Below are 13,817 nucleotides of genomic sequence, written 5' to 3'. Positions count from 1 at the left end.
AAATAAATATTTTATAATATTTCATATTTTAATTGCCTCTGATCCCTTTAAAAATCAACTGTTACAATATTAGTATAACTGATACCTAAAACATAGTCACAAAGTACCATGGGAATGACAAGATTTTCAAAATTAATCTTATCAAACATTAAGTACCTGGCAGATCTAAGATCTTCCTCCAGACAAAAATCAAACATTTTTGTTTGATTCAAGCAAAAATAATTTCTTGAATGAAACAAAAGCAAATATTACAAATGAGCAGCAAGATTAATCCCTGTTCAGGTTGGTTTTTGTAAGTCAGTATCTCTTACCTCATCAGTTCAAGTAGCCCAGGATGCTTAGCAGTTGGCTTTTTAAAAAATAGCATTTAAGGAATAATTTTAGTGGAATTTATAAGGACTGGAAAGGAACTGGCTAAAAGAAATTAATGTAACAATAAATTTACTGAACAAATTACCAGTTAGGGATGTAGTATAGTTACGGCAGTGCCTCTGAATTTCTCATCACAGCACATATGGATAAGTAGCTAGAGATGTATAAATAAGGATATAAATTAAAATGCAAACATCATTTGTTGTTGTTGATTCACTAAGTCTTATCCAACTCTTTTGTGACCCCATGGACTGTAACTTCCAGGCTCTTCTGTCCATGGGATTTCCCATGCAAAAACACTGAAGTGGGTTTCCTTTTCCATTTCCTTCTCCAGGAGATATTCCAGACCCAGGGATCCAACCCACATCTCCTGTTTGGCAGGCAGATTCTTACCATTGAGCCACTTGGGAAGCCTGCAAACATCATTAAGGAAGATTTAAATATATATGTAGAGAAGGGTACAGATATATTAATACATGTTTATGTGTTTAAGCAAGACTTAATACATATGCATTATACATATGTAAATAAGAACATAGATATAAATGCAAAAGTGGCTAAGGAGGATTCAAAATAGTATTTAAAATATAATTCGTTTAAGAACATGACATGAAAAAGAAAGAAGATATAAGGAATTCACTCAACATTCTACATAATCATTATCTTAAATTGTTTAGTACCAATGTCAAATGTTAAAGCACAGCTGTTAACCCCAGACCCCAAAATGACTAGGATCAGTCATGTCCTGCATCCTCCTAATCTGGTTTCTCAATTTTGGCCTTCGCAATTTGACTTCTGTTTTTCTGCAGCTATGTCTCTTATCAGTCTTGCCACTTTTTAGTGTCAGAGTTCAAATACTCTGATTTATAAACGACTTTTCACTTTAATTGGCATGCTGTGACTATAGGTCTCTTTTTCTTGGAATTTCTCTTTCCTGTTTTCTATAATCTATATAATATAAGGTATTAAAACGTGGTTTAGAACAGAAATTACAGAGTCAAATAGATATGCAGCCTAACCTTGATTGTATAATCTACTAAAGGTGTGAGAATGACTAATTGGTTTAACCACTAAAGATTTCCGTTTTCTGAACTGCAAAATGGAGAACAATGTTTACTTCATTCTTATGCTGCAAGAAATAAATAAGATAGCATTTCTCAAAGTGCTAGGGCTTGTATACTATAAGCATGTATACTATAAGCATGATAATGTAGACATAGGGCGCTTTTTTCTTATAATGGCTTTTCACTTCTTCATAACTTTCTTTGTATGTAAATATACTTTTCTTTGTTTTGTTGAGATGGATGAAAGTTTTTCGAGAACTTTAACATTGTTGTTCAGCCTCTCAGTCATGTCTGACCATTTGTGACCCCATGGACTGCAGCATAACAGGCTTCCCTGTCCTTAACCATCTCCCAGAGCTTGCTCAAACTCATGTCTATTAAGCCAGTGATGCCATCAAGCCATCTCATCCTCTGTTGTCCCCTTCTCCTCCTGCCTTCAATCTTTCTCAGCATCGGGGGCTTTTCTAATGAGTTGGCTCTTTGCATCAGGCGGTCAAAGTATTGGAGCTTCAGCTTCAGTATCAGTCCTTCCAATGAATATTCAAAGTTGATTTCATTTAGATTTGGCTGGTTAGATCTCTTTGCAGTCCAACGGACTCTCAAGAGTCTTCTCCAACACCACAGTTCAAAAGCATCAATTCTTCAGCACTCAGTCTTCTTTATGCTTCAGCTCTCACATCCATACACGACTACTAGAAAAACCATAGCTTTGACTATATGAACCTTTGTCAGCAAAGTAATGTCTCTGCTTTTTAATATGCTATGTTTCTCATAGCTTTTCTTCCAAGGAGCGAGTGTCTTAATTTCATGGCTGCAGTCACCATCTGCAGTAATTTTGGAGCCCAAAAAAATAAAGTCTCTCACCGTTTCCATTTTTTCCCCATCTATTTGCCATGAACTTATGGGACCAGATGTCATGATCTTAGCCTTTTAAATGTTGAATTTTAAGCCAGCTTTTTCACTCTCTTATTTCACTTTCATTGAGAGGCTCTTTAGTTCTTCTCTTTCTGCCATAAGCATGGTATCAACTGCATATCTGAGATTATTGGTATTTCTTCCAGCAATTTTGATTCCAGGTTGTGCTTCATCTAGTGCAGCATTTTGCATAATGTCCTCTGCATATAAGTTAAATAAGCAGGGTGACAATATATAGCCTTGATGTCCTCCTTTCCCAATTTGGAACCAGTCTGTTGTTCCATGTCCAGTTCTAACTGTTGCTTCTTGACCTGCATAAAGATTTCTCAGGAGGCAGGTCAAGTGGTCTGGTATTCCCATCTCTGTAAGGATTTTCCACAGTTTGTTGTGATCCACACAGTCAAAGGCTTTGGAGTAGTCAAGGAAGTAGAAATACGTATTTTTCTGGAACTCTCTTGTTTCTTTGATGATCCAATGGATCTCTGGTTCCTCTGCCTTTTCTAAATCCAGTTTGAACATCTGGCAGTTCTTGTTTCACATACTGTTGAAGCCTAACTTGGAGAATTTCACGCATTATTTTGCTAGCATGTGAAATGAGTGCAATTGTGCAGTTGTTTGAACATTCTTTGACTTTGCCCTTCTTTGGAACTGGAATGAAAACTGACCTTTTCCAGTTCTGAGGCCACTGTTGAATTTTCCAAGTTTACTGGCATATTGAGTGTAGCACTTTCATAGCATTATCTTTCATATCTTCAAGGTCAAATGACACTGTTGAGATTCCGTATCGACTAAGGATTATCCTTTATGGTTGCTATCTCTTTATATCATTTATATTCATAATATAGAAAAATTTCTCATCTTTATAGTTGAACATAAGACAATTATTTTCTATGCTCTACATTAGAGTTAAACATGGAAAAATATTAAATAAATGTGAAAGAAAACAGGAGCCAATTTTATAAGCAAAACTGTAGCCAAAAAAAAAAAAACTAGAAGAGGCAAATTGCAAATGAAGGAGAGGATTTTTCAAATTTTAATAATTTATTTATTTGGCTGCATTGGGTTTAGTTGCAGCATGTGGGATCTAGTTCCCTGACAAGCGATAGAACCCAGACCTCTGACATTAAAAGCTCAGCGTCTTAGCCAATGGGCCACCAAGGATGTCCCAGGAAAGATATTTTGTTCAACATTATAATGTAACAAGTTTGACTTTGATAGATTAAATACACACACAGAACCAAAGGAGTACATCCAGTGGTATTTAAAGAAAAATGAGTAAGACGTTACAATTTTTCTTCATTAAATGTGCTTAGCACTACACATATTAAGTAGTATATTTCCTATCATTATAATTATACAATTATATTCCATTTATGGATACCTAAAAATAATCCCTTTACTCTTTTAATAATGACAACTGCTATTTTTGGAAGATACCTAGAGAGAATTTAAAATAAAAATTATTTGCAAACTTAAATAATAGTTGGCACCAATGATGAATCATATTTTGGCAGCAGTGTTATTTAGTGCTTTTTATAACTATTCACTCAGTCAGTAGTGAGTTTATATGAGCTTCTGTTTTTTTTTCTTCACCCCTAATATCTTTGTATTGTCTTTATGTTTTGCTTCTTCAGTGATAAGAAAAGTGACATCTATAATCAATGAGAATACATAGATTTAAAAAGTGAGTTGATCAAACTCCTTGATTTATTTTTTAGATATCAGAAGTTCCATCTAGAACATTCCTCAAATTTTTGATGATAAGTAGTTAGGTTACAATAAATTATTGTGTCTAGTCTGTTTAAGGCACCGGAAATATAAAGTACAGAACAAAATCCAGACAAATGTGTTGACCTAATGGCATTGGCATTTACATTCCAGTGGGGAAAAACAGAAAAATAATAAGTGACAAATGTGTGTGTGTTTGTGTGTGTGTGCGGGCCCATGTGTGTGTGTGTGTGTGTCTGCTATTAAATTCTTTAAAGATAAAATATAAACCAATTGAGTCATGTATTAGGGTGGTGAGGGAAGGCTTCTGTGAGGCAGAAACCTTTAAGCCGGTGTAAATGAAATGAAGGACAGATCCAGGTGAAAACTAAGTCTCAAAGAAAAGAGTGAAAAGAATAAAGAATGGAGCAAGGAAGGGAGGGAAGAAAGTATGGAGGAAAACACATAGGAATAAACCACAAAAGATAGAAGAAAAGACATTCTTCTTAACACAGGCTATAAACCCCTCTAGCCTTCAAACACAAAGCCTGAGCTTCAGTTATTAGGAGATAAAAATGTATATTAAGATGTCAATGTCATTTCCACAATAATAAACTATGGTTAATAACAGAACAGTCTGGGAAAGAGGAGGGTATTTGATTTATGCCAAAGTTAAAATTTTGTGAAAGTCTCATAAAATTTGCCTCTTACAAAATGTGAAACATAAGAGAAGGCAACTCTAATGCACAGTTAACTAATACTTTATTAAAAAGAAAATATGAGAACTTAAAAAACAAATCTTTGTGAATATATATGGTAAAAATATTCACCATTGTCTCAGTTCTTTGTGAGTGCAGAATTATGTGTTTATATCAAAATGTATGCTCTTAAAATTAAAATAAAGTTAAGTACACTTAACTTTGGAAATCAAATTTCTATTTCACAGATTTTTATTTTATATTTAGATCTTTCTATGGTAAAGTTTAAAGGGCTATCTTTTCCATGATCTTTTCACTAGATGGAAGTACTATCTGAAATAGCACTGCATGTCATACATATCTCATTTGCATTCATATTCACGTAACATGTCTTCATGTTTAACCACACCTAAAATTGCATGTCTTGAACACAGTAAATGTTAAAATCATGTTGAAAGGGAGAAGAAGTTATCCTAAGTAACAGGCATATTTAAAAGAACATAGTACTGTGATTTGTGTGTGTGTGTTTGGATGTGTAACTTTGAAATAAAATGTCTCAATATACACCGAGTAAGATCTAAAAATAGATGCTATAACATATACACCACCACCACCACCCCCTCCCCCGCAGAACATTTCCTGTAAATAAAATTTAGTTGTAGAAACAGGAACATAACATCTGATTTTATATCCACAGAAGCAAAATTTTCTCTTACCAGTTAAGGAGGATAATTAGATCATTCTAACATAAATATTTAGAACTTTTTTGGCAAAATGTAGGAAACACAGTGTAAAGTAATATGAATTACTTACAACCATCTCATTTAGAGACACCCAGCAATCTGGTGGGAAGTCCTGCAGCAGTGGTACCAGGAACTGAAGACAGCCGTCCCAGTGGCAGAGGAGCAGCATCATGCCAATGAGGTTAAAAATTCTCACCACAGCGCTGGCAAGATCATAGGTCATGTGGAAAATCTGTTGACCAAAATAAAATCAATTCTTATAATCAATTTTTTAAAAGTTAAGACTACTACCAAGGTCAGTAGACTATCTGTGCTAGATTTATACACTAGCTCTATTATATGGTGCTCAGAGTCAATTTCATAAACTGTCTCCCTTTTGGACCTTTAACATTGTATGTTCTAAAGTGATCTCACTTTTTGGAGCTATCTCAAAATCTAACATGGGAAGAAACACAGAAATTTGGCTATTTTGACACCGGCTAATATCAGAGGCTAATTACAAATAGTCAAATCCATGTAGCTCCATCCTGATTTATCTATCTGATTAAAAAAACCACCATAATGTACGCAGTATTACTTTTGATGTATACAGGACTGTGTGTAGTTGGCTGGGCCCAATTGGATTGTTTGTTGAGCTCTTATAATTACTACACTTCAGCAAGCATAAACGTCACATGTGAACGGTTGCTGAGATAGTTATTTATTTAATATTTATTTTTTATTGAGATAACACTGGCTAGTAACATATGTTTCATATATACGACATTATACGTCTACTTCTGTATACATTACAGCTATAACCTTCTGTGACCTTGAGAGTGTAAAGTTTCTGTTTTTGTCTTTTAAGACAGGACATTTTTTAAAAAATTCATAATTTGCTACCACCCAAGTAATCTGAATTTGAAATTGATTTGATTTCCAGGGTTGTAGCTAACAGAAAGACCATTCTGACCCACTAGCAATATGTTTTAAGTGGTACTTATGAGTCAACAGAATAAAAACTAATCAAAATACGTTTTAAAGGTAGTGCTTTAATTTTATTTTCACCAAACTAAACTACAAAATAAGTCAGTGGAAGGCTACTGTGCTTTACATTTGCCCAGATCAGAACATTATGTTGTTCATATGACTTCATGGTAAGGAATGAGCTGGTTACAAATACTCACTGAATTCTTTTTTATAATATTATAGTTCTAGAATTCTGTCCAGTTGGAGTCTAATAACTCTAGAGAGAATAGCTGGAAGAATATTTGATTAAGATAAGTTGATTCAGAATACCAAATCCTGCCCTAATATTTGCATAATTGTCCACCAGAAGTACAATTTTTTTAATATTTTCCCCAGGAGCAATGCATAATCCACCCTGCTCTTAAAAAGGTCAAATCCTAGACTGTGCTATGTGAATATATCCATAAATTAGCAGAGTAATTCCACAGTGCTTCCACATTCATACTTGATAAGTTGAATTCAAGGTCTTCTCAATCTAATAATCATCTATGAAATCAGTGAGCCTTAACCTATCCTTGAGTATTTGGTTTTCTTTACTATGGTTTACTTAACCAAAAAATCATCCAGAGTAATTCAAGACTTATCATGGAATATATTGATCTGTTCTTTTTGGTTTCACAGATGGGAATCATTTAGAGGTTAGGTTGCTTCTATGATCTCAGTTATCAAATGAAGGTTTCAAATATGCTTTCAGAATTCTTACTATTGTAACGTTAAGAAAATCAAATGGGCCAGAAGAGGCTCTCTTGACACAGAACATTCTTATTTTTAAGGTATTAAAATAAGGTCAGGTTCTTTGGTTTATCTTTATATATTTGTACTTGCATAACGTGTCATGTCTTTTAAGATGGGAGTATCTCCATGTCATGTTGACACAGAATATAAGAACACAAATAATTAGCTACTCAGTTCATTTCCCACCTAACATATATCCAGAATTCAATATGTGCTAGTCCTAATCAATGGTAAAATAAGAATTTTAAGAGTCCTTTTGCACCTTTGGTAATTCTTACCTTGAAAGTTATCCAGATTAGCCTACCATGCTTTAGGCAAAGTGCAGAAGGTTTCATCTGGTATATGTGAGAAGAGTATGCTTCACAGAGGTCTTTTTGAACACTGACAATGACTACAGTCATTGGAGTAATTTTATCAGTTCCTACTCTAACCAGGAACTTATCTGAATGGCCAGCCCATAATCTTCAGAAGAGTCAACCAATTGGCCTCTCGTCTTTATTGGTCTGTATCCATAGTCAAAATGCAGTTACCTACTCCTCGGTTTCCCATACCTATTACCAGATCCTCATGCTCTTGAGTGTTTGGGGGGGTGGTGGTGGTGCTTTCTTCTTTCCACTGTTACTTCCAAACTCCTACACTGTCCATGAATTCTCTTGTACCCTCAGCCTCATTATAGAATTCTTCCTCTCCTTCTCTGCTTTTCCTGAGATGTATGACTGCACCTCATCATCTCCTTAAAAACTCAGCTCCTTTGGTAACTTTCTCAAATACAGTTGATTCAGCTCTTTCATACTCCATAAGCCTTAGATTTTGGTGACAATGCCCTCATTTTCTCAGGTCTCCTTCACCACTTTCAGATAGTTCTTTGTCTAGGCATAGCAAAAAAAAAAAAAAATTCCTTCTCTTCAGTGCCCACTCTATCTAGCTGTTCCACCTGTACCTTTCCCTCATTTCTAGCATCTTAACAACCTCTCAGTCTCTCCTCTCTACACATCTCCATTTATTAAAGGCTGTGTTTTTCCACTGTCTTTTTTCTGCAAAATGTCAATTTCTGAATAATCAAAACGGCCACTTTCTATACCTAAGCCAATGAAAATTACTAGGTAGGAAACTGTAGATTCTGTTTAATATTTTTAGAGGATAGTAACCCTATTTGAAGACTTCAACTATGGTTGTGCACTTCTTTATTCTTAACACCTATGTTTTTCCCTCTTACCACCAAAATATCCTATTTTTTTCCCTCTTTTCTTAGGTTCCCAAAGACCATGACCATGCTGCTGAATTTCAGCTTAAATGTTACCTTTCCAAAGGGGAAACATTCTTATGCTTCAGTTCCCTCACCTCTGATCCCTCATGCTTTCCAACAGACATATATCCACAGCTTTTCTTACTGACTTTTTCCTAGTATCAAAAGATGTGTCTTTTGATATTAATCTGACCTTCTTTTCTTCTTCAGGAACCTAAATAATTAGTTCAGAGCTCTTAATCTATGAGTGGACATTTTTTGTAAAGCACTGAAAAAAATGAATTAATGTAAAAATTAAAATTTAAAAGCAAATACATCTGTAATAATAGTCAACTGCAAATCCTCTTGGATGTCTCAGGAATATCAAATTACTATAATTACTAGATTATGCTTTCTTCAGAATTGCTAACTTCTACATTGATTATACTCCACATATTTAGAAATAATAAGATTTCTCATCTCAAAAATGTTTTAAATTGAAAATGAATCTTCACTTCCCAGGTACTTTCCTACTTTTTTTTTTTTTCCTTTATAACCTTCTTGGTTCACCTTCTCAAAAAAGTCTCTTCACTGAAACTTTGAGACAGAAAGAGATCTGGCCTGCTCTAGAGTGGATAAACTGGTTTTCTTTCCATAGTTACATATGCAAATTACCACCTGGTGCAAAATCTGATTTCCTGAGGGACATATTTGTCATAGCTACATGGTGCTTCTTCCCTCTCCCTCCTCCCTACATATTAGGGGATCGTAGAGATATTTAAAGCCAATTCCATTTCCCTACATGTGGAATTGAAACTTTAAAAAAGTATGTGCATCTATTTAAGCATTCTTTTTGAAGTTGTACAGATATCCTATCACTGCAGCTATAGAGAAGGTTATCTCTTACCACACGACTTCACAGTGAACTAAATAGTACTTATATAGTCAGAACAACTACATACTCACAGAAGTATAGTTATGGAATAGACTGTATTAGTCATCAGTCATTATCACTAAAAATATACAGCTGACTCTGCATGTCTTATTTTGATCATATCCATGTAGTTCTTTAACAAATATAGTGAAGTCGCTCAGTCATGTCCGACTCTTTGCGACCCCATGGACCGTAGTCTATCAGGCTTTTCTGTCCATGGGATTTTCCAGGCAATAGTACTGGAGTGGGTTGCCATTCCTTCTCCAGAGTATCTTCCCTACCCAGGGATCAAACCCGGGTCTCCCTCATTGCAGACAAACACTTTACCATCTGAGCCACCAGGGAAGATTTAACAAATATATATATATATATATATATATATATGTTTCTCATTATATATAATGAAAAAGAAATAAATTTTAGTCATTGCTGTTGTAAAAAAATTGTCATGTTTCCTAACTATGTTTTATCTTGACTAAGATGACTATCACTATCGAAGTCTTATCTTGACTAGATTGTAGAAATTTGTTTCATTTCTTTGATACTGTAAAATATATCAGCCATTTCCTATTGTACATATTTTTACACAGGATTTTAATTCCTTATACCCCAAAATTTAGAAAAAGTATTTCTTCATGAAAAACTTGTTCTTTGTTAGCCTTGCTAGCCTGAGAAATAGCAGAGATTATGAATTATGAAGAAAATATGGGGAAAGTAATATAATAATATGAATTCTTTGACAATTTTTGGTAGGAAACAAATAAACAGTTACAGCGTAAATCATGAAAGTACAAACCTTGAAAATGGAAGCACAATGTCTAGTGGTACAGAGTTTTGCTCAGCAAAAATTTTTCTTTCTCCCACAGAGGTTACTCATCTAACAATGAATTTGCATAATTGGGTCAGTGTTAATGAGTACCTAACTGAGATGAAGCATTTCTTCTATGATCGCTCATTTTCCTTGGAATTTAAACTCAATATAATCTCACAAATGGAAATAGGTCAGAAACAAAAATGCTTATGATAGGTTACATTTTGTTAATTGAATATACCCAAATCTTCACATTTTAAAACTCCTTAGGAAAAAATGGTACCTCTTTTTAACTTACATGAGGACTGCATAGTGTAACAGAACATCTAATTATTGGACAGGGCCCTAGAGAAATGAAAGAGCAAGCATAATCCCCATTTGCATAATTTACTTTAATAAGAAGTAGCTTACACACTGGGAAAATAAAATTACGAATGAATATTGAAAATGACCCTATTAAGAAGAGAGTTGAATGGATTAGTACTACAGAAAAAAAAAATGAAATTAATTAAAATTAAACAATTTAAGATCATTATTCCTCTTTTACAAATTTCAAATGACTGTAAATGTAGACAATATATACAAATTGTGCAACTACTAAAATACATAGATGAAGAAAATAAAAACAAACACATATTGTATGATGGACCTTTAAACCTTATTTTAATGATGGTTGTGTGAAGGCTATCTTCTGCTTAATATACCTTTATTTTATTAAGTCAGGACTTATTTTCATGAAGTTAGCACTAAGATATTGATTTAATGAAATATGTTTAATATTCTTCTGAACTTTTTTCCTGTAAAATTAAAGATTTATAGTTATTTTAATAAAAATTTTAATAATCCCTTTTTATTGTCTAGTATATGGGTATAACAAAAATCAAGAAAATCATTAAGTGGCTATGTAAGTGTGTGTATGTGTCTTTTTATGTGTAGAGAATGAAGGTGAAAAAAGTCAGACTAATTGGAATATTCTATCAAGTCTGCATAGCTCTTGTGAATTAATTTAACTGATATTTCCCTAACATTGTGTTTTTGGGAGAGGTTTAGGGAATACTTCATTTAAAAACTAACATAATGCTAGTGACAATCCCATATATTTTTTTATAATTTCTCATCAATCTTTTGTTTGCTCTCTCTCTTTTTTGTCTGTCTTACCAAACTCGTAGTATCTTACATGCTTCAATAAGTACAAATGTAGTTATCTCTGCATTTTGAGCTACAGTTAAAAGTATTCTACTTTTTATTACCATGTAGCTAATTTCCTCAGCATGCAAAATCCATCGCATGAATTTATGTTTTTTGAAGGGTAAAAATATACCATAAAAAGAAATGGAGAAATGTACCTAACACTGGTAAGAACAAATGCTTTATTTTGAAGGCTTCAAATCAGTAATTTGTGTTTTAAAATTCATCTAAATAAGGAACACACTTAAAACAGAGAGAAGACCACTGCAGTGTACAATCTCTGGTAACTTAACAATAAAAGCAAATGAAGCAAGGGATGTTTCAACTCATTTTATATACTCTGTAAGCTGTTTCCCCATAGATAGTTATTCTATAAATATTACATAGTCAATAAACAGCTACTGAAATGCTTAAAAATTACGAAGTAAGGAGGTGACATATTTTTCCATTCTACTCATTTATCATCCAGAAAGAATTTTTGTATTAATCCCCAGTTAAATAAATTCTATTAAATTGTCCACCTGACATGTATAAAATTCATAATATATTTCAGTGGTCTCTTGCTAACATATTTTAAGTATACTCCCAAATAATATTATATATTGTTATAGCTTCCATCTTCTATACATTCTGTGAGAAAGAATCTACTTCAATATTTTTGGCCTCACAATCATGAAATGTGTTAAATTCACAAGTGATGATGAGTGTTTGGCATCTCAAACAACTTTTTTGGCTTAAAATATTGAAAACTGTAGTGTTCATAGTGTGATAAAAAAAAATCTTTAAAATTTGTCATGTACATTTGCATGGAATGTTAAATTTCTTGGTATATAATATATGCTTTTCAAATCTTTTAGCAATTATTTTATTAAATAACAAAGTTAATACGAAATCAAATTACACTTACTAGCCAAAAGTTTTGCCAAGTAAAGGACTTAAAGAACTTGTCTATTGGGCAAATGCATAATGTCATAAGACTGAAGTTCTGCATTAATCAGTTTCTAAAAATTTGCCTTGACTTTTCCATTAAAAAAATGGGGTAAAAGAGTTCTGAAATACATAGTACATGCAAAATTCCACAAACTTTTACTTTACAAATTAAAAAGTACATTTTTTAAAAAAGTGAAACACACAGGAAAGTCAACATCTCACACACACACACACACACACACACACACACACATCACATCAAAGAGAAGCCAGAGGTAAAATACTATTTTATGTAAGTACTTTGTTGATTAAACAAATAAAATAAAATATAATAAAACTAATTGTAACAAATATATGGTAAAATAAGACAAGGTAGAAGCCATTATATTTAGATAAATTGCATAATGTGCTTCTCGACATCTGCAGCCCCCATTCATCAATCATAGTCCAGACAGTTCATGTGCAACCAGCACATACCCCCATTTGCCAGAAGTCAACAGGGGAAGCAACATAAAGGGAAGCTAGCTTCTGGGGGAAAAAAAAAACTGTTAAGTTGAAAATAATGCTTCTTCATAATATTTTAATAGTGGCCATCAGTTACATCATGCATTGGTATGTCATCTAGGTAATTAGATGAGCCAGCTAAGTTCAAATTACTAATTTATTTGAGTGGATTTGTGTCAGTGATGATGTGGAAAAGAAAGTGGTGCTGGTTCACTGTCTTGGCAAATGCCTTGGAAAGAAATCACTAAATACATGATTTGTGGCATGAAGCCAATAAAATAAAACTATGAATCTTAGTGAATAAACCACACCTTGTGCCATTTGATGAAACCTAATAAGTGAGAAGGGGCTTCCCTTGTGGCTCATCTTCCCAGTGGTGAAGAATCCTCCTGCCAATGCAGGAGCTGCAGGAGATGTGCATTTGACTCCTGGGGCAGAATATCCTCTGGAAAAGGAAATAGCAACCCATTCCACATTTCTTGCTTGAGAAACGCCATGGACAGAGAAGTTTGGCAGGCTAGAGTCCATGGGGTTGCAAAATGTTGGACACAACCGAGCAACTAAGCAAAAACACAATAAATAAGAAAGATATATTATTACTGCAACTTCCTAAAAAGAAACTAAAACTTTATTATTATTTTTTCGTCATGCTACATGGCTTGTGGGATCTTAGTTCCCTGACCAGGTATCAAACTTAGTCACCCCTGCGGTGGAAGTGTTGAGTCCTAACCACTGGATCACCAGACAATTCTCAGAAACTAAAACTAAAAATAAACAAGAGTTGGCAAAGTTGTTAGCAACTACAAGAAACATTTGAGTAAGATTTGATCTATTGGAAAATAGCATGATTTCATATTAACTAGTTGGACAACTTTCAGAACTAAATATGCATTATAATGCTTCATCAATTCACAGGATACTACATCATGATATCTGGTAGACCACATGAAGTGTTGAAAATATTTAAGTATCAGATTTATTGT

At 33.7% G+C, this 13,817-nt stretch overlaps 1 protein-coding gene across 1 annotated transcript in view; it reads right to left on the bottom strand.

The window, feature by feature from the left end:
- The window catches only part of HCN1 (hyperpolarization activated cyclic nucleotide gated potassium channel 1), a 446,804-nt gene that overhangs the window by 201,332 nt on the left and 231,655 nt on the right, over positions 1 to 13,817 (bottom strand). Inside the window, exon 3 of the mRNA XM_043489086.1 lies at positions 5,570 to 5,731. Within this exon, the coding sequence (XP_043345021.1) occupies positions 5,570 to 5,731 (162 nt within the window). The remainder of the gene's footprint in view (positions 1 to 5,569; positions 5,732 to 13,817) is intronic.

Source organism: Cervus canadensis, chromosome 16, assembly GCF_019320065.1.
Source record: "Cervus canadensis isolate Bull #8, Minnesota chromosome 16, ASM1932006v1, whole genome shotgun sequence".
NCBI classification, from domain to species: domain Eukaryota; kingdom Metazoa; phylum Chordata; class Mammalia; order Artiodactyla; family Cervidae; genus Cervus; species Cervus canadensis.
Note: the sequence above shows the minus strand (reverse complement) of the source record. Positions and strands in the feature narration are given on the sequence as shown.